The sequence below is a fragment of the Urtica dioica genome, chromosome 2 (assembly GCF_054948205.1).
Source record: "Urtica dioica subsp. dioica isolate 48M chromosome 2, U.dioica_male_clone48M_v1_H2, whole genome shotgun sequence".
NCBI classification, from domain to species: Eukaryota; Viridiplantae; Streptophyta; class Magnoliopsida; order Rosales; family Urticaceae; genus Urtica; species Urtica dioica.
The window spans coordinates 43600449-43620557 of NC_142757.1; the positions used below are offsets into that span (position 1 = coordinate 43600449).

The following is a 20109-nucleotide window of genomic DNA, read 5'->3' on the forward strand; positions in this document are numbered from 1 at the left end:
TGTGTATATATATACAACTTTGTTTGAGCTTGTTTGGTGGTGAAATGTGGACTAGACAGCTGTGTTTGGGTTGTGAAGACAAGAAGCAAATGAAGTGTCGTGTGAAGTAGCATTTATGTGAGAACTTGCCATGCGAGGCATGGGATTCGGATCGGTGACAGTTGGATCTGTTGTTGGTTATATAATTATTGACCAATATTTAGCTGTCTAATATCAGATTCTCTCTCGTTTCTCACAAATTTCTTTTTATATATATATATACTTTTTTTTTTTTTACTATATATGAATTTTATATTTCTTTTTGTATTGGGTTGTTTGAAGTAGGCTTACTTTGAAGTTTTGAACGCATGAAGCGAACTAGTCCAACAGGATAACTTTTAAAGTTTAAAACCACGTAGGAAGGTGATAAAAGTTATGAGTGTATCGTTTTCGAGATTATTGATACTGCAATATTGTTGACTTTGATATGTTTTCGTGACTAATGATGATGCGATTATTGTTGACATAACTTATGTTCGGTATACGTCGGTTTATAATATTATTGATCAGTTTCGTTAATATTTTTAAGCTGTAATTGGTCAGATCAGAACTAACAAAAATTAATGTATAAAGACTCGAGTCTAACGAATGATTTTTATCCGCATATATTTAAAACTAGTAATTGATTAGAAATATAATTAGCAATAAAATATTGATTTTATTATTATATCATTAAAATAATTATTCATTACTGTCATTATAATAACAAATCAACATCATTCTTGATATATTATAAAAAAATAATATGAATTTATATTTGATGTTTAAAAAATCAATTTCGTATCATGATACAGACTTTCAAACGTTCTCTACATGCATCCAATATAATATTTAATCTACCAATTTAAAATTTAAACCATGATAGTTTTTATTTGGAGTCACCCAGCAACATAAGAGTATAATCGGTATCTTTTTTACAATTAAATCAAATCACTTCATTTGGATCGTATTTTATACATGAATATTAATTTTAGTAGGTTTAACCAAGGTTTTAAATTCCGGGGGAACCGGACGGGAACCGGTCCGGTTCCCCCTTTTTTGAAGTACCGGCACCGGAACCACCAAAACCGGACGTTTCCGGTGATTCCGGGGGAACCGGACCGGGATCCGAAAAGGAACCCGGTTCTCACTTCCCGGTCCGGTTCACTTAAAAAAAAGGAAAAAACCGCCTATTTAAACCCGGATTCCCCCAAATGTTCTTCATTTCTGTCGGTTTGAGCTCGCCAAGATCCCGACTCGTCCCAGGCCAAATCTTCTCACTTCCTGACCGGATCCCGCCAACCCGCCAGGTTCCCGACGCCACAGAGGCAATTTCTGCCCAGATCCTGGCGGTATCGTCATTTCCCGGTGAGCTTCCCGACCTAAATATTTTTTGGATGATTCTGAGTTTAATTTTTGAAATTTTTTTATTATTCTTGATGATTAAGTATAAATTGATAGTTGTGAACTTAAATGTAATGTTAATTTAAGGTTTGTGTTCATGTTTATAATTTTTTTGTAATTAATCCGAATTATTTGGTAATTTGTTGATTAGTTAGTGATGATTAAGGTTATTTTGAACTTGTTTATTGATTTATGGTATATTGTTATGAATTGTTTTTAATTTTAGAGTTTGTGTTCATGTTTATAATTTTTTTGTAATTAATATGAATTATTTGGTAATTTTGTGATTAGTTAGTGATAATTAAGGTTATGTTGAACTTGTTTATTGATTTATGAAGAAATTGTTATGACTTGATTTTAATTTTAGAGTTTGTGTTCATGATTCTATTTTTTTTTTTGTAATAAATCCGAATTATTTTGTAATTTTGTGATTAGTTAGTGATGATTAAGGTTATGTGTTGAACTTGTTTATTGATTTATGAAGAATTTGTTATGAATTGTTTTTAATTTTAGAGTTTGTGTTCATGTTTATGATTTTTTTGTAATGATTATGGTTATATTAAACTTTGTTATGAATTATTTTAAATTTTCATTTAGATCCGGGAACCCTTTAGAGTTTGTGAATACGATTCATGATTGTTAGTGTAATTTAATTTACTAAAGGTAATTTGTTAATTGGTAGATTACAACTTGAAAGAATGTTGGCCCCCGACCCAGCTAGGAGGTATTGTACACCCGTTCCCGGAAAAAGTAGCGCACACCAGTGTATATTTTGCGAGCACATTATGGGAGGTGGCGGCATCACGAGAGTGAAAAACCACCTAGCCCATGTAGACCCAACGAAGAGTGTCAAATTCTGTGAAAAAGTCTCTCCTGAAGTGAAAACAGAGATGCAAGCTTTACTTCAAGGCAATGTCGTAAAAAAGAAGAAGAAACAGTTGTTGGATTCTACGTTTCGCAAGACATTGGCTAAAAATGTTGGCGTGGAAGAATAAGACGAAGATGACTACGAAGCGCAATTACGAGCAGTGATGAAGAGGTCAAGACAAGAGGCGGCTAAAGACGGAATGCGAGGCTCGGATGATGTCGGGGCCCGGCAGTGGTTCTACGGCAAAATCTCCACCAGTTGCTCCGTCATTATATAAGTCAGCGAGTGCGAAGAAAACAAAAATTGATGAGATGGTGGATCCGAAGAAGAGAACGTGGCTCGGAAGACACATAACAAAATTCTTTGTTCACCAACATGTGCCGGCGAGTAAGGCCGCCTCGCATGAGTTAAAAAACATGATAGCGTCCGCTCAAGATCTAGGTAATCCTCAATTCGTGATAAGTAATTCTATTTTCATATTGTCGAATCGCATGTGTTCTTGAAACGTTAGCATGATGTATATTGGCATATTGCAGGTCCAGGCGTTCCTATACCAACTCCGTATGAAATTCATAACAAGTACCTCGATATGGAGGTTGCAGACGCGGAGAACTACCTTGAAGAACAAAAGAAGCGGTGGGTAAAATACGGCTGCACCATACTCACTGATGGTTGGACGTGGCCGACCAGACTGAGCATCATAAACATTATGGTTTATTGTGCTGGTGCAACGGTGTTCTTAAAGTCCGTTGATGCATCAAAGCATTCGAAAACAGGGGAGTACATCTACGGAATATTGAGGTCAGTGCTCAAAGAAATCGGAAAACACAATGTCGTCCAAGTTGTGACCGACAACGGTTCAAACTACAGGAGTGCCGGGTTGAAACTACAATGCAAGTACCATGTGTACTGGACACCTTGCGCCGCACATTGTCTAGATCTGATGTTTGAAGATATTGGGAAGAGAGATAGTGTTAAGCATACTATCAAAGCTGCGAGGGATGCGACTAAGTTCATCTACAACCACATCACTGTGTTGTTCAAGTTACGGGAGACATCCCCAGGTGAAATCATCCGTCCCGGCGCAACAAGATATGCCACGAACTATCTAGCTCTCAGAAGTCTCCGAGAGAAGAGAGCTGCGTTGAGGACGATGTTCAGTAGTCAATGGTGGGATGATTCCAAATTGAGTGCAACTCCTACAGGTAGATCCATATCCGAGACTTGTTTAAATCCCAGATTTTGGCATTCGGTGGACGAAGTGTGTGCCATATTCGAGCCGATGTACACCATTCTTCGATTAGTCGACACTGAGGTGCATCCCACGATGGGATTACTATACTACGTCTTCCACGAGATGAAAAAGAAGTTGGAAGCGATGAGTGGGAAGAAATGGGTTGTCGACATCGTGAACCACAGATGGAGTACTCAAATGGAACATCCATTACACATTGCAGCTTTCTTCCTAAATCCAAAGTTGATGTTTAACCCGGATATAACCATGAACAATACTCACATGGCCGCTGTCACAACGGTATTCGACTTCTTGCATCCGGATCTTGATGCGTCAACTCTTGGGAGAGAGGTATAAAACTATAAATTGTTACAAGCTATATCACATTATGAATATATGAGTCTTATTTGATTTTCTAATTATAGTTAATCGCATTTCGAGACGCTCGAGGGGACTTCTCACAAAGAAGTGTTGTTTCGGTACGAGGCACCCTTTGTGCATGTAAGCTTGTGAGATGAATTGTATGCATTAACTATGTCATGGAATGGTAAGAAATGACATGATATGATTTATGTCACATGATTGCAGGTGAGTGGTGGGAGCTTTACGGAAATCGGACCCCGACTTTACAGACGTTGGCCATTCGAATTTTGTCACAAACTTCATCCGCCTCCGCTTGTGAGAGGAATTGGAGTACATTTGCCCTCGTCCACACAAAACAAAGGAACCGTCTAGCGTACAGCAGACTCGAGAAGCTTGTTTTCTGCTCATACAACATGAAGTTGCAGCTCCGTGAAGCAAGTTGGATTCACGACAACAACCTCAACCCGATGGATCCTTTGGATATCATCGAACGAGCTTTCGAACGCTCGGGGAATGACAATGAGGGAGACGACGAAATGCTCCGCTGCATTGACGAAGTTCACATGGACGATGTCAACCAGAACCCGGATCCGGCAATAGCTGAAGCGGCTCGAGAGCATGGAGTTGATCCGGAGTGAGTGCTGAACGAGGACGTCCAACCTCAACGCGGATCCGGAGACAGTTCGGATTCAGATGGTAGAGGTTCAAGCCGTAGATCAAGCGGAGCAGGTGGAGGTGCAGGTAACGGTGGATCAGGGAGAGGTGATGGAGGTTCCTATCGGTCTGGGGGTTCTTTTACTGCTGGAGGCACTTCATTTGGTGATGTCGGCGGTGCTCAAGTTGGATACGCACCATCGCAAGAAGATTTTGATCGTCTTCATCACCCTGCCTTTTTTGATTCAGGATACAGGCGCGGAGGTCAGGGCGGAGGTATGAATGATGCCATGTCATTCACGTCTAGCAATGACGTTGATGACTTGTCCTACAACTTCGGATCGGTATCAATTGGTCCTCAAGGCACGGAGTCCTCTTATGATGACGGATCTTCCAGTTACAACCAGGACTACTATCCATCAAGTCACGCTCCCGAAATGGTGCGACCATTTCCAGGTTATCCCATCCACTCCATGTCTGTTGCTTCATCTCAGTATGAGTACGACTATCACTTGGACAGGTACTTTCATGCATGTGCTCATTATATGACTTGATATGATTACTGTATGACCGGTGCATACGATCGCTTTAAGTAGTCATTTGTATTCCTCCTATGTTGAATTTGTTGAACTATAATATTTGGTGGATTGTGTTGAACTTTATCATTTTGGTTTGTACTATTGAACTTACTTTTTGTTGTGTTTGTAATTTGGTATTGTGTTGAAACATTCTACACTATTTTTAATTTTATGAATTTTATCCTACGTACTTTGTATGTTTTTTTGTATATTTCTTTTCTGAATTCCCCTCGGTAAATACAGTATTTGACGGTATTCCTCTACGGTAACGGTAAGTTCAACGGTACCGGTTTCCTTTTTTTTCCTGCTTTCCCCGGTATTCCTTTACGGTACCGGGGGTTACCAGTAAATTCGAAAGCTCGGAACGGTAACGGTAACGGTAACGGTATTTCGATCCTTAGTTTTAACCACTTTGGACGTGTTCTAGATAAAGCTATTAATAAATATTACTATTAATGATTTTGATGGAGTGAGAAACAGTGATTTAACTTACTAGCCAATTTGAATTAATGAACTTGTAGAATACTCCATGTTTGTCTAAAACAAAGAAAATAATCAAAATTAAAAAAAAAATAGAAAATTTATATACAAATGTAGTTATTTTACCTACCCTTGTATATTATTATTTTACATGGGTAAATATTTTAATTAAACTCTAAATGTTTTCTACATAGTATCAAATTTTGAGCATTTTGCTATTAAAAAAAACAGTCTACTACGTTTAAAAACTCAAAACCTTGGCTATTTTCTAATCATTTATTTAAGCACGACTATTTTATCTAATTTTTACATATAGAAATTAGAATTATGATAAATTACTTGTGATGGACAATTCGTTTAGATAAATAACTAAGATTTGTACTAATAATTTGGTGTAGTAATTTCATATTAAAATTTGAAAGCGGTAATATTTTTGTGTTCAAATTTGGCTGATTTTAACAAATGTGGAATATTTATTAGAAAAATTAGTCGATCTAAGCCATAGCAAACGTTGTAATTGTAATATATCCAACGTTTCGTCAAAATTTCAATTATAGCCAAAATTGATGACGTGTCATATTTATGTAAGATGGTAGTGGCTATATTAACCTTGGATTGAATTTGGCTTAGCAAAACTATAGCCCACGTTTTGTGCGTTTATTTGTTGTCGATTATTATATATTCGGTAATTATCTTATTATGTATTTATTTATATTAATTAACGTTATTTACCCTGATAAGTTGACTTTCCTATTTTATAGCCACATATAATGGAAATGATTATATTTCCTGTTTGGTTGATATTATAAGCACTTCAATCTACATTTACAGAAATTAACCATTGTTAATAACACTAAGAATACAAGATGATTTGTATTAGCAAGCAATATAAATTTACAGAAATTAACAACACTGAAATAATCAATTACACTAAGTATTCCTAATTTATTTCCGAAATTTGAACGGGTCATGAGCCATGACGTGTATTCATTATTCTGTTTTACTTTCCTTCAATTTATATTTACTTTCCTTTTTGTATACATTACCCAATACCAATAAATGTAGTTGACTTATTCAATCAATTAATATTTCATTTCCCTTTTAATTACATTACCGAATATCCTATTATGAATTCAAATATCTGAAATTAAATTGTTGTATGCACTATAATTGGGTCAAACCTGTGCTACTGTTTTGTTCACTTAAGTATAAGCATAAGGGTAAACTAGGTATTTTATAGCCGTAAATTTCAGTAAATGGTTAGATTGCAAAATTTACAAAACTTTGGCAAGATTCCAAAAACCATGTTTCAAAATGGCTACGTTGCTAGTTTGCCCTATTTATTATTTTGGAAAAGCTTAAATTCAAATTGCTAATTGTTGTAGCACTCTTAAATGATTTGAATTATACATATGAGATCCAAAATTTACACTTGATAACGAAAATTTTTTATGGTTATGTTCTTACAAATAATTTCAAGAAAAAAAATTTAGATACCGGAAAATTTTAATATCGTTTTCGATAGATTATTTATAAATCATAAATTAAAAAAAAATCAGGGTTTTCGATGAAATTTATAAAACAAAAAATTAGAAAAATAGCCAAGTTAAACATTTGATATTGCTAAATAGCCAAGGTTTGGTAAATATTAGGTAAATATCCATAAATGATGACGTGACATAATATGACAATGGCTATTTACTTGATATTTACGTTTGTAAATATATAAAAATGGCTATTTACCTAATATTTACCAAACCTTGGCTATTTAGCAATTCTCAATGTTTAAGTTGGCTATTTTGCTAAATTACCCTTTATAAAATATGTTTGATTGTTTTAACGTTACTATGCCATTTTTTTGGTGTCGGAAATGGGTGTTTGACTATGTAAAAATAAGTACAAGGGTTTCAACGTAAGAATGATAGACCTACGGCTAATGCATTAGCCAAAGGGTCTTTAAATAGATGTTTATGAGAACTACATTCCACTCTATTGAAAAAAATAATTATGCAATCGTCTTCGCCATTAAATACTCGTTGAAGTCATGGGTCGATCTCATTCTTATCCGCGTAGCATAATAGCCATTTACGCCGTTTACAGTGTAATCGTTGATGATCTCGAACGATTGACTTCAGGTTTTCTAATATCTACATTTTCTTTGTGATATTTGAAATTACTAAATGTGTATTGTGAAGGTTGTTCAACTATATCGGCTTGAGCAACTATTTTAACAACTATCCTGCTGGTGCAAGAATAATTAAACAAGCAATCGAACAAGCGTATAAACAAAAAGTAATAAAGGACACATAAAATTGGTAACAATGTTCGGTGATAAAGTACATACTCAGGAGGACTAATACGACGTCCAGTGGTTGAAAGCAATTCACTATAATAATCAAAGGTACAAGGATTCAAATTTGTAGACTCCCTCTCAAACAATCGTCTCCTCCGATCTCCGATGAACTGCAATTTGAGCTTCCCTCAGATCTGAGACTCTCTCTCACTTCCACTCTACTCTTCCTCCCGATAATCGCACAATCTTCTACTGAAGATCTTCTCAGCGTATCAACGCAAAACATGGACTCACAACCTCTGTACGAATTGAGCACAACAACAGTAAGAAATCTTGAACCAATTATCGATGTAGATCTCCAGGGTATAGAGATTGATTCAAGAATAAGGTCGGCGTGTATTGACCTAAAAGTGCCAGTTGACCTAATGAAGCCCTAGGCGAGTTTTATTAAGGTCAATAATAGAATCTCCGCGAATTAAATTGATTAGGAAACCAAATCCGATCGTATGTCTATAAGAATCAGAACTTAAAATATTATGTTTTTAGTTCAGTTCGCGCAAACTGCCTCGTCTCTTGTACAACTCAAGTCTTGAACAAGTAGTTGCGCCATCGTCTTGAATAACTTAAAATACACAAGTTTTCCAAACTAAGACCATGCCACAAAAGGAATCAACACTATCAACTAGTTGAGCTCATGTAGTCAAACATCGATGATCTCATTATTTTGCTTTTATCTTTTCGATGAGTTTGAGCATCTTGAACTATTATGTGGAAGTTTTAGATACATTGAGATATATTTATCAGATTCGAGGTTAGTTTTTCGGTTTCTGAATCACATGAAACACACAATTAGATGTTGAAAACAAGACTCGTGGTGGAGGTATAATTTAAGTGATGCTTTTCAGTTTTATTTCTGTGGTACACGATTTATTTCTCTAATTTTCATTTTTATATTTAAAAAATTAGATGAAGAAATTGCATTATTTAGGAGTATAGAATGTGAGAGTGTCTCGTGAGAATGGAACCGAGTAGGGCATATTGATGGCTAAGCCATGATTCTCATGTTGCCCAAATATGTTGTGTGGGTTGAGGAAACTCCCACGTGGGGTTGCTTCCCTTTCGGTAGTTGATATTTATTACTATTTTCTGTTCGTCGGATATAAAAATAACTTGTAAACCAAAAAAAAAAAAAAAAAATTGTACATTTTCTTTATACCTGTTTTAATATCTTTAGACAGAATGATGCAGTTTATAGCAAAAATGATCATAGTTCACGTAGCAATAATGGCAACCGAACATGACATATCATTGTAACTTATCTCTATGGTTTAGTTTGGCAATACGAGGTCATGAACGTCTCATGTGATGCTACATTATCAAAAGTCTCATGTGATGCTACATTATCAATAATGATACTTGATGTGCCTTTTTATACTAAATTAGTTTTTTTTATTGCGGGCTTTGGTGAAACTATTTTTTTAATAAAATAAAATTTTGACTAGAATTTTAAAAGTTAAGAATAAAAAAAGTTAAGAATTGACTAATTAATTGCAACAAATTCTTCGTAGTTTCATGTATATATAGAAAAAAAAAGATAGTAGCATTTTCAATAACAGAAACGAAAAGAGAATGAAAGATAAAACATATCTATTTCACACAGTAATGCAACATAAATCAAGATATCTTTGCACACATGAAAATAAATAAATAAAATATGAAGGGAGAGATAAATAAATATTGACGTTAATGTACATGTGGAATGAGTAAACCTATTCTGAATATACTAAATGTAATAAATATATGTATAAGAACCTAAAATCACAAAATTGCTTGACAAAGTGTCACCTAAAACTACATTTGAAATCATGAAGTTAAATTGGGTTTTAAATACTAAAGAGTATCAATTGTTGACCCTCTCATTTTCCTTCACTGCTTTGCATGCATTAAAAAAAAAAACCATAATAATATCCATATGAAATAGAATCATGTATATTGAACAAATACTCACCCATCCTATCCACACAAAAAACACGAAGGAATAAACACAAAATTATAAGTTTTAAATATTCCCTCGATCCACACACGCATACAAACATTATGTTGTCTCCATAAACACGAGTAGCAATTAGAATCATTGTCCATAGCAGATTAAAGCATATTAGCAATCTCGCGGATTTGTTCATTCATTTGAGTGGAGATTTCAGCACTTCCTTAGTCATGATATTTACTCCAAAAAAATAAAGATTTTGCTTTCCAAACATCATTCCTCCTACAACAATCAAATACTAATTCATATGAATTTGACTGTATTAAAATGTTTTGGAAGTAATCTCTAAGCATGTTTTTTTAACCCTTCAGTATCATTCATGGGCTTTGATCCAATGTCAGTGAACCAGAATGATTTATTGACCCCAAAAGTCATATAATTTTAATCAAATTTCGATGATAATATGTGGGAAAAACTCATCAGCATTATCAATTGTCTTCTTTGGTTTTGTAAGAAAGACAGTCAGAGATTGGTAAAAATATTTTATTTAAATAAGAAGCGGTACTTATCAGATTCTATTCCTTTACGGATTCTAAAGGGCAGTCATTCAGTTAAGTACTACCCAATTTCAATCAACAGTCAGACGGATTACAGAGGCTTCGTTTATTCAAAGAGATGGCATATAAATGATGAAAAAAACAGAAGAGGAATTTTAGTCATATTGTTAATAATATAGACAGGAAAAATAAGACAAATTGCATATAATTATTTTAAATAAATAAACTAAAAACAGCTTGTTACGCCAATCTCTGATTTAAGGTCTCGAGAATGAGATACCTTAAACTTCAAGAAAGATCTCCGATCATCCTCGCCGATAAGACTTCGAAAAAGAAAAGATCAACACACGAAGATTTTACCCTGGTTCAGCCACTAGCGATCTACTCCAGCATCTGATTTCCACTATCAACGAAATACAATGAATCAATCAGTTTGAACAAAAAAACCGAGAAACCCTAGAATTACCCCCAAATCGTGTTTCTGAGAATCAACACAATTTCTCTCTAATTCTCACTTTCTCTCTCTAATTCTAACTCAGTGGAATGTGTTACAAGTGATTTCCCAACCCGATATATCTTATTTTAACCACTATAAGAAAACTTAAGTCACAAGCTATCGTTGGATTAAGATCCAACGGTCACCTGCAACTTAAAACCCAAAAAAGGTTTTCAACACGTTTTCAACTAGACTAGGATCTATCCTAATGATGTTGAGTTCAATTACAGCAATTCTCCACCTTGAACAAAGCATCCTTGTATCATGTAGTGAAGATCAGATCTCATCCCTTAAGATCAGATAAGTCCTAATTTTTTTTCCTATACAAGTTATCGATAACAGAATTCCCTCTACCAAATAAGTTGGCAGAACTTCGGGAATCGCTTCCTCGTCCTCGTCCGCCGCTGCCTGACGCGCTGCCGCTTGTTCCGCTGCTTCCGTAAGGACGGTCTCGCAAGAAATCCATAGAACCAGGCGAATAACCCGGTGTAGAACCTGACGTCTGCTGATCTGTGCCACCTGGTTGCGGTGCAGGCGGAGGTTGGAGAGTCGTGGGAGGATGGTTGTGCATTTGGGACTGGGTGAGGAAGGCGATCTGTTGCCGCATCTCCTGTAGCTCGGCTTGTTGAACGGTCATCTGAGCTCGCATCTCGCTAACCAATGGATCATTCTAAGATGACGAACTTGATGAGCCTCTATCTAGCGCTTGGGCCACACCCAGCGATGACCTTGAGATCGAAGGCCCTATCCCGATTTCCCAGTCTCCGCGTACCCCCAAAACTTCGTGCATCGTGTACTCCTCTGCATCTTCTTGGGAGATCACGGTGTTTTGCTCCTTCGCTTGTCGCAAAATATCTATCGTCATGGCGGTGACTTGATCCTTCACTAAACAACCAGCAAAAGTTATCAGATAAGAATAATTTAAGTAATTAAATATAGTAAATAAAACAAGTAACTTACAAATTGCGACTTCACAAAGTCCGTCGTCCATGACCCCTTAGCGTCATGGTGTTTTTTCTGACCATATCATTAAAGCCGAGCCCATACTCTCATCTCTCTTTCGCTTTAATTTTTCAACGTTAAAATAAGAATCATATATATATTGCATCTTAATATTAAGCGACTTACGTTCTTCGAGCGATGACCAAAAAAACTAAGCAACCCTTGTCTCGCCTTCGTCTTCTTCTTCTTCTCCAAATTTTCCCGGTTGCGGAGAGACTTCGCATGCAAGACATAAATTCATTAAATTCAATATTAAGAAATTCAAATAACCCTCAGAAGTTCAACTCATACCTTATGCTCCGGCGAGTCGAACGTCTCTATTACCTTCAACCAGGCCTCCTGGTTATAGCCTTCAGGATTTTCATTTCTAGCGAGAACCTTACTCCTACAAAACGTCTTGAAGAAGAGCTGCGACAATCTCGACTTCTGGCCACGGCATATCCTCTTCGCATCGCGAATGATAGCCATATCAATCTCGTTGCGAATAGGATCTGCTGACACAAGCTCGTCAGTGTTAGGATGAGCGTACACAAAGTGGTACTCGTTATGAATCGAGCTCATAAGAGCCGCCACACTTTGAGCAGACACGTGATTCCAGTCAGGGAGGTCGACGGGAGTTGTACTCTTGATCAGGTTTCCTATGCGGTTTTGGAACGTCCCGATCAATGGGTTTTGCTCCTTGACGTCTTGGTAGAACGCCTGCTTGTTGTCAATGGTGCCCACAAGAAGAGTTGTAGTCTTTATTTTGTACATTTGATTTAATAAAGTCTCATGAAGACTCTTGCTTGTAATTGCCTATCTATTCATTAATAAAGTTGAAATGTTCATTCATTCTTTCTTTGTTTGAAGCTTTATGATAAAACCTTAGTCTTTTAGTCCATAAACAAACTTAACAACTTACGAAGAGACAAATGTAGATTTGCATGAACAAACTCTTCGTAGTTTGCTTAAAACGATATATTCGCAATCTTAGAGTCAAAGGACTATTGACCTCAGTATGATTGTTAGAAGAATCTATGATGTCTGGTTATGAGGCATTGAGAGTTGGGGACTCTATAGTTCTTCTAGGTATCTTCCGAAGGTACTGAATTGACCAGTGCACTTCTAGAGACAATATAAGAACAAACCATTTAACCTCTTATGTCTCGAAGTCACTATGTACGAATTGCATCATGCTTACCTTAATCCTGAAATGAGACATGCCATTTCACACCTTAGTATTCTCATTTGAGAAAGTCAAAGTTCGGACTCACTATGTGATTCCGAACAAGGCCTATTGGTGAAGTACTAAGTTGTGAGTCTGTCATGAGTAACTTTGTGAAGTTCTCATAGATATGGAATTCATGTACAAGATTGCTGAAATGCAATGTATGTCACCTCATGCTTTGTTCCTTGGAGTGTGAATAAATGAACTGGCCAGTGTCCAAATTGAGTCCTGACTCTTTTGGATGAAACAATGTGACTTGTTAGCTCCTCGTCAATACATTGTTTCTAACTTATTCACAAGCGACAAAGGAGTTGAGGAAATAACAGCTAGAAGGGTAAAATGGTAATTTAGTAAATCCCGACTAGCTGATGACATTCATGAAGGGTAAACATAGATAATATTCAGTGGATCCGCTCATCATAATTAGGTCGAATTCTTGAGTAGAAAACAAATTCATTTGAACCGAGAGATTTTCAGTGTCAGCTCTTTAGTGGAGTCAGTTGGCATTAAGCTAAACTTGGAATAAGTTTGTGAACTTTTGAGTCCAAGTTTTTAGCTCAAGCTTTGTTCATTTGGGTCCATGAGGTCACTGTCACGAATCACATCGATAGGAATAGTTAAACTGGAAGCTAAGTCAAAACAAGAACGAAAATAGTCAAAAGGGTATTTTTGTCTTTTGAGACATATGATGAAATGAATGTCAATAAATTTTTTGACAAGTTCATTTGATGACTTAATGTCACTCGGCCATAACTTGATTATTGGGCCTTGTGAATTAATTTCGTTTCATATGAATTTTATTGAAAATTCTTAATGGACTTTTCTCATGTTGTCATGAACAAATGAAGAAGCTTCTAGAAGCTCCTTCTAGATGAGAATAGGCGCCCATAATACCCAAGGAAAGAGAGTTTATTTTGTGCATAAATGTATTTAGATACTTGCCAAAAGAAAAAGAGGAAACAAATTTGCATGTAGATGCACAAGGAATTTCGGCCAAGAAAGTAATGGGCAAGCCAAGGAACAAAAAAGGAAACAAATCCAAGCCTCTAGGAGGCAGCCTTGGGCGCCCAACATGAAATGGGAAATAAGGGATTTTTGCTCATGAATATGTGATATTCTATAGAAGAGGAAAGTACCTTATTGAAGGTAAAACCTCTCCTATAAATAGGAGCCCCATTCCTCACATTTCATTCATCCTAAGTTTAAGAGATTGAGAGACTCTCTCTCTAGAACTTGGCCGAAAATCCTCTCTCTCTCTCTCTCTAATTTATTTTCGATTTTTTCTTGTCTTGGCACCTAGGTCCTCACTCGACCTAGTGTTTAGCTCTGCGACTTCGAGACTTGTTCTTAAGTCGTAGTGTTTAAAAGTGCCCACTCACTGATTCCTTCTTTTCGAGTGATTTAGTGATAGAAACTTTCGTGGTTGCTCGAGGTGCCGAGGAAAGAAAGAGAGACGTGCTGCGAGGGGAGACGAGCGTTGCAAACTTTCCACAAGCTTCTTCAAAGTTCAAGCTTCAAGAAAGGTTAGTAAACTTCTAGCTCATATTGGTTTTTTAATTACATGTACTTGCACTTGTCTAGGTTAGTAAACTCCTCCTCGGCATCTGCAGGGGATCACGATCTCCTCCTGATGGGTCCTGACCTAAAGAAGTCGACATACTGCAAAATGAATTGTAGTTTGTATTTATTATTTAATTAGTATTCGACGATCGTGGTTATTACATGGTGTTAGTTATTCATCGTCGTCACTTGCTGTAATGTTAGTATCAACATTAACATCATCTCTCTCAAAAACGGTGCATGCCTCATCTTCTTCATCATCATCAACAACAGTAACAAGCTCGGCCGTAGTGGTTTGGTGTCGATGATTAAGACGGTCGATGTTTGACAATTCTATTGTCAACGGAATCGAGGCTGAAGAGGTCGGGTCAATTTCAGGAATGTCCCATATCCCTCGATGATTGTATTCCTGAACGGTTTCCCATTCGCGACCCTTAACGAGATCTTGGATGTAAAACACTTGCTTCGCCTGAGTCGCGAGTATATACGGCTCTTCTGTAAACCACTCTTTGGCGATATACGAACTCGTTGCTCCGGTGATCTTATCAACGTGCACTATACGCCCTGCATTGTACTTGTCACCATACCATATGTATTTGAACAGTACGATACGACAATTATGTCTATAGTTTAGCATGATGACGTCTTCCATCCGACCGTAAAAATTGTACTCATTCACGGGCACACAAACACCGCTGTTCTGGATGATTCATTGGTTATCACGATGACGAGTGATGAACTTCACGCCATTCACAAAGCATCTTGGATAGTGATGAGCAATTTGCAACGATCCGATAGACAATGTGTAAAGCTCATCGGACATGTCGGAACCACTAATTTTCATGTCATAAATCTGGATACGAAACAAAGCAAATGAAGATGTCATTAGCATTTTTTGTGTGCTTTCAAAAAATGAATTCTTTAATTTTACCTTTTTCGCAAACCAAATTTTGATTTCTTTTCTATGCATTACTTCAATATCAGAATCTTCAGCTCTCGCTTCAGAGTTATTTTGAATAAGTTCCAAATGCTCACTGTTAACGTTATGTAATTAGATGTAAATCAATGAGGTAATGTACATATTAAAATGAACGATTCACTTACATCAAATACAGATCAACTTCTAGACAATTGGTATAAATGTAGGGATTATTCCTATTCTATGACTTGTACCATGATTTTGGACCAAAATCTACTAAACCCAAATAAATCCTAAACTATGACTTAATGAAATAAGTAATTACATATTTATCCTTCATATTTAGTTTTTTTATTAGTTAATTAATAAAAAAAATTATTTAGTTTATATTATGAAAACAAACATCATTACAAAAACCCGGAGAGCAGCCCTGGGAATCTCCGACGCTGAAGCTTCTGGGAACGACGGTCATGGCCGCCGGAGAGCAGCCCATGGCCATCCCGGCGGCGGCGACCTCGAAGTGTCCGCCGGAATAGCCCGCCATGGATTCCGCGTAGAATTTCTGTGGTTTCTAAAGTTAAAAAACAAAGAAAAAACGATTCTCTAGATTCTGGATCATTTTGAAAAGTTTTTGAAAATTTATGGGTTTTCGTTGAAGATTTATTGACGTTGATGTCAATAAAAATACATATTTATTGACATCAATGTCAATAAATTTTCAAAGGAATTTTTCAAAATCGTTGAAGATAAATCTTCAACGAAAACCCAGAAACGTTGAAGATTTATTGACATTAATGTCAATAAAAATGCATATTTATTGACATTAATGTCAATAAGTCTTCAACGTTTCTGGGTTTTCGTTGAAGATTTGATTTTGGATAATTTTGAAAAGTTTCTGAAAATTTTTGGGTTTTCGTTGAAGATTTATTTACATTAATGTCAATAAAAATGCATATTTATAGACATCAATGTCAATAAATCTTCAACGAAAACCCAAAAATTTTCAAACGCTTTTCAAAATTTTCCAGAATCCCGAGAATCGTTTTTTCTTTGTTTTTTAACTTCAAAAACCACAGAAATTCAACGACTTAAACACTTTGAATAGGATCAAATTTTTTTCATGAAAATCTCTAACCATAAACTAAAAAGACAAATTGAAAAAACAAAGATGAACCCAAACAAAGATGACGAACTGAAAAACGAAAAGAGAGAGTGGAAGAGAGCTGAACCCAAAACGAAAAGAAAGTCAAATAATTAAATAAGAAAGAAAATCAAATATTATTAAAAGTAAAGGTATTTTTGTATTTAGTGAAAATAGGTAGTCATAGTTTAGGATTTATTTGGGTTTAGTAGATTTTGGTCCAAAATCTTGGTACAAGTCATAGAATAAGAATAATCCCATAAATGTACCACTCCGTTTTCTCTTTCTGGTCATCGTCTAAAACTATCGACTTCATCATCCCGTAAGGTACACAGTTTTCGGACCGGAAAACATAAAGTTCCCGCACTTTAACTTCATCGACAGTTTTCTTGTCTTCGAGATACCTTGCAACAAATGTCAATGCCTCTTCTACAAAGTACGCTTCCGTAATAGAGCCTTCTTGCCTAGCTCTATTTCTAACAAAATGTTTTAACGTTCCAAGGTATCTCTCAACTGGGTACATCCATCGTATATGCACAGGACCGTTACACAACGCTTAATCTGATAGATGAATTGCCACGTGAACCATGATCGTGAAAAAAGCTGGTGGAAATATCATCTCAAGCTTACAAAATATCACAACGATGGAATCTTGCGCATTTTCGAGATCTTCCACTCTCAGGGTTCTAGAACTTATCAACTTGAAAAAGATGCGAAGCTTGGATATCCTCTTCTATATCGATTTTGGGACAAAAGGGCGAATACTATCAGCCAACAGCCTCTACAAGATCACGTGATAATCGTGCGACTTAAAACCAGCTTCCCGCCAGCAGTCACATTTTTCTTCAAATTTCCAGCGAGCCCGTCTGGGAATTTGACAGATTAGAGGAACTCGGTAAACCCGTCTTTGTCAAGGGTTAACGTGTACGCTGCTGGCGGTTTGTACCACCCATTCCTTTGTTGTCCCAAGTGTAGAGAAGTCTTGATTTTCAAGTCCATTAAGTCAAATCTCGACTTCTCCATATAATAGTTCTTCTTTTCCAAGCTGAGCATCGTCCCGAGAAGATTCTCGCATACATTCTTCTCTATATGCATGACGTCCATGTTGTGCTTCAACTCCAACTCTGACCAGTAAGAAAACTCATAGAAGATGCTCTTTTTGGTCCAATTCAATTCGCAATCAACACGTTTTCGTTTACCGGCATGTTTGCCAGCTGTCATGCAAAAAACACTAGCCAATTGATTATGTCTTGCGCAGTCAACTTGACAGGTTTACGACGTTTCTCGTGACGATCTATATAGTGATCAGTGCTTTTCCTCAATCTATGACGCGTAGGTAAGAATCGTCGATGTGTTGTCAATGGTGTCCACAAGAAGAGTAGTAGTGTCTATTTATGTACATTTGATGTCATATAGTCTTACGAAGACTCTTGCTTGTAATTGCCTATTCATTTAATAATAAAGTTGAAACGTTCATTCATTCTTTCTTTGTTTGAAGCCCTTAGTCTTTTAGTCCATAAACAAACTTAACAACTTACGAAGAGACAAATGTAGATTTGCATGAACAAACTCTTCGTAGTTTGTTTAAAACGATATATTCGCAATCTTAGGGTCAAAGGACTATTGACCTCAGTACGATTGTTAGAAGAATCTATGATGTCTGGTTATGAGGCATTGAGAGTTGGAGACTCTATAGTTCTTCTAGGTATCTTCCGAAGGTACTGAATTGACCAGTGCACTTCTAGAGACAAGATAAGAACAAACCATTTAACCTCTTATGTCTCGAAGTCACTATGTATGAATTGCATCATGCTTACCTTAATCCAGAAATGAGACATGTCATTTCACACCTTAGTATTCTCATTTGAGAAAGTCAGAGTTCGGACTCACTATGTGATTCCGAACAGGGCCTATTGGTGAAGTACTAAGTTGTGAGTATGTCATGAGTAACTTTGTGAAGTTCTCATAGATATGGAATTCATGTACAAGATTGCTGAAATGCAATGCATGTCACCTCATGCTTTGTTCCTTGGAGTGTGAATAAATGAACTGGCCAGTGTCCAAATTGAGTCCTGACTCTTTTGGATGAAACAATGTGACTTGTTAGCTCCTCGTCAATACATTGTTTCTAACTTATTCACAACGACAAAGGAGTTGAGGAAATAACAGCTAGAAGGGTAAAATGGTAATTTAGTAAATCCCGACTAGCTGATGACATTCATGAAGGGTAAACATAGATAATATTCAGTGGATCCGCTCATCATAATTAGGTCGAATTCTTGAGTAGAAAATAAATTCATTTGGACCGAGAGATTTTCAGTGTCAGCTCTTTAGTGGAGTCAGTTGGCATTAAGCTAAACTTGGAAAAGGTTTGTGAACTTTTGAGTCCAAGTGTTTAGCTCAAGCTTTGTTCATTTGGGTCCATGAGGTCACTATCACGAATCACATCGATAGGAATAGTTAAACTGGAAGCTAAGTCAAAACAAGAACGAAAATAGTTAAAAGGGTATTTTTGTCTTTTGAGACAAAGGATGAAATGAATGTCAATAAATTTTTTGACAAGTTCATTTGATGACTTAATGTCACTCGGCCATGACTTGATCATTGGGCCTAGTGAATTAATTTCGTTTCATAAGAATTTTATTGAAAATTCTAAATGGGCCTTTTCTTATGTTGTCATGAACAAGTGAAGAAAATTCTAGAAGCCTTTTCTAGACATAATGGGCGCCCAACATACCCATAGGAAGAGAGAATATTTTGTGCATAAATGTATCAAGATACTTGCCAAAAGAAAAAGAGGAAACAAATTTGCATAAGGATGCTTAAGGGAATTCGGCCAAGTAGAGTCAAGGCAAGGCAAGGAACAAAAAAGGAAACAAATCCAAGCCTTCTAGAAGGCTGCCTTGGCCGTGTGACTTAAGTGGGAAAGAGGCAATATTTGCTCATGAATATGTGATATTCTATAGAAGAGGAAACTACCTTATTGAAGGTAAAGCCTCTCCTATAAATAGGAGCCTCATTTCCTCACATTTCATTCATCCAAGTTTAAGAGATTTGAGAGACTCTCTCTCTCTAGAACTTGTGGCCGAAATCCTCTCTCTCTCTCTAGTTTATTTTCGATTTTTTGCTTTGGCACCTAGGTCCTCACTTGACCTAGAGTTTAGCTCTGCGACTTCGAGACTCGTTCTTAAGTCGTAGTGTTTAAAAGTGCCCACTCACTGATTCCTTTTATTTCGAGTGATTTAGTGATAGAAACTATCGTGGTTGCTCGAGGTGCCGAGGAAAGAAAGAGAGACGTGCTGCGAGGGGAGACGAGCGTTGCAAACTTTCCAAAAGCTTCTTCAAGGT

General features: G+C 36.6%; 1 protein-coding gene across 1 annotated transcript; it reads left to right on the top strand.

Annotated features, from left to right (window-relative positions):
* The first annotated feature begins 2453 nt into the window (after window positions 1-2453).
* On the top strand, window positions 2454-4525 carry LOC149404858 (uncharacterized). The gene is made up of 5 exons (XM_089607701.1): window positions 2454-2547; window positions 2827-3875; window positions 3950-4025; window positions 4113-4202; window positions 4323-4525. Exons 1-5 carry the CDS (start codon window positions 2454-2456, stop codon window positions 4523-4525), a joined length of 1512 nt encoding a protein of 503 aa, XP_089463827.1.
* Window positions 4526-20109: the final 15584 nt, after the last annotated feature.

Bases quoted from the DNA above. Each gene is read 5' to 3' on its own strand.
- LOC149404858 (XM_089607701.1), top strand. From the start codon at position 2,454: ATGAAGAGGTCAAGACAAGAGGCGGCTAAAGACGGAATGCGAGGCTCG. The intron at 3,876-3,949 runs GTATAAAACTAT...TTCTAATTATAG, and splicing joins CGTCAACTCTTGGGAGAGAG to TTAATCGCATTTCGAGACGC. The intron at 4,026-4,112 runs GTAAGCTTGTGA...ACATGATTGCAG, and splicing joins ACGAGGCACCCTTTGTGCAT to GTGAGTGGTGGGAGCTTTAC.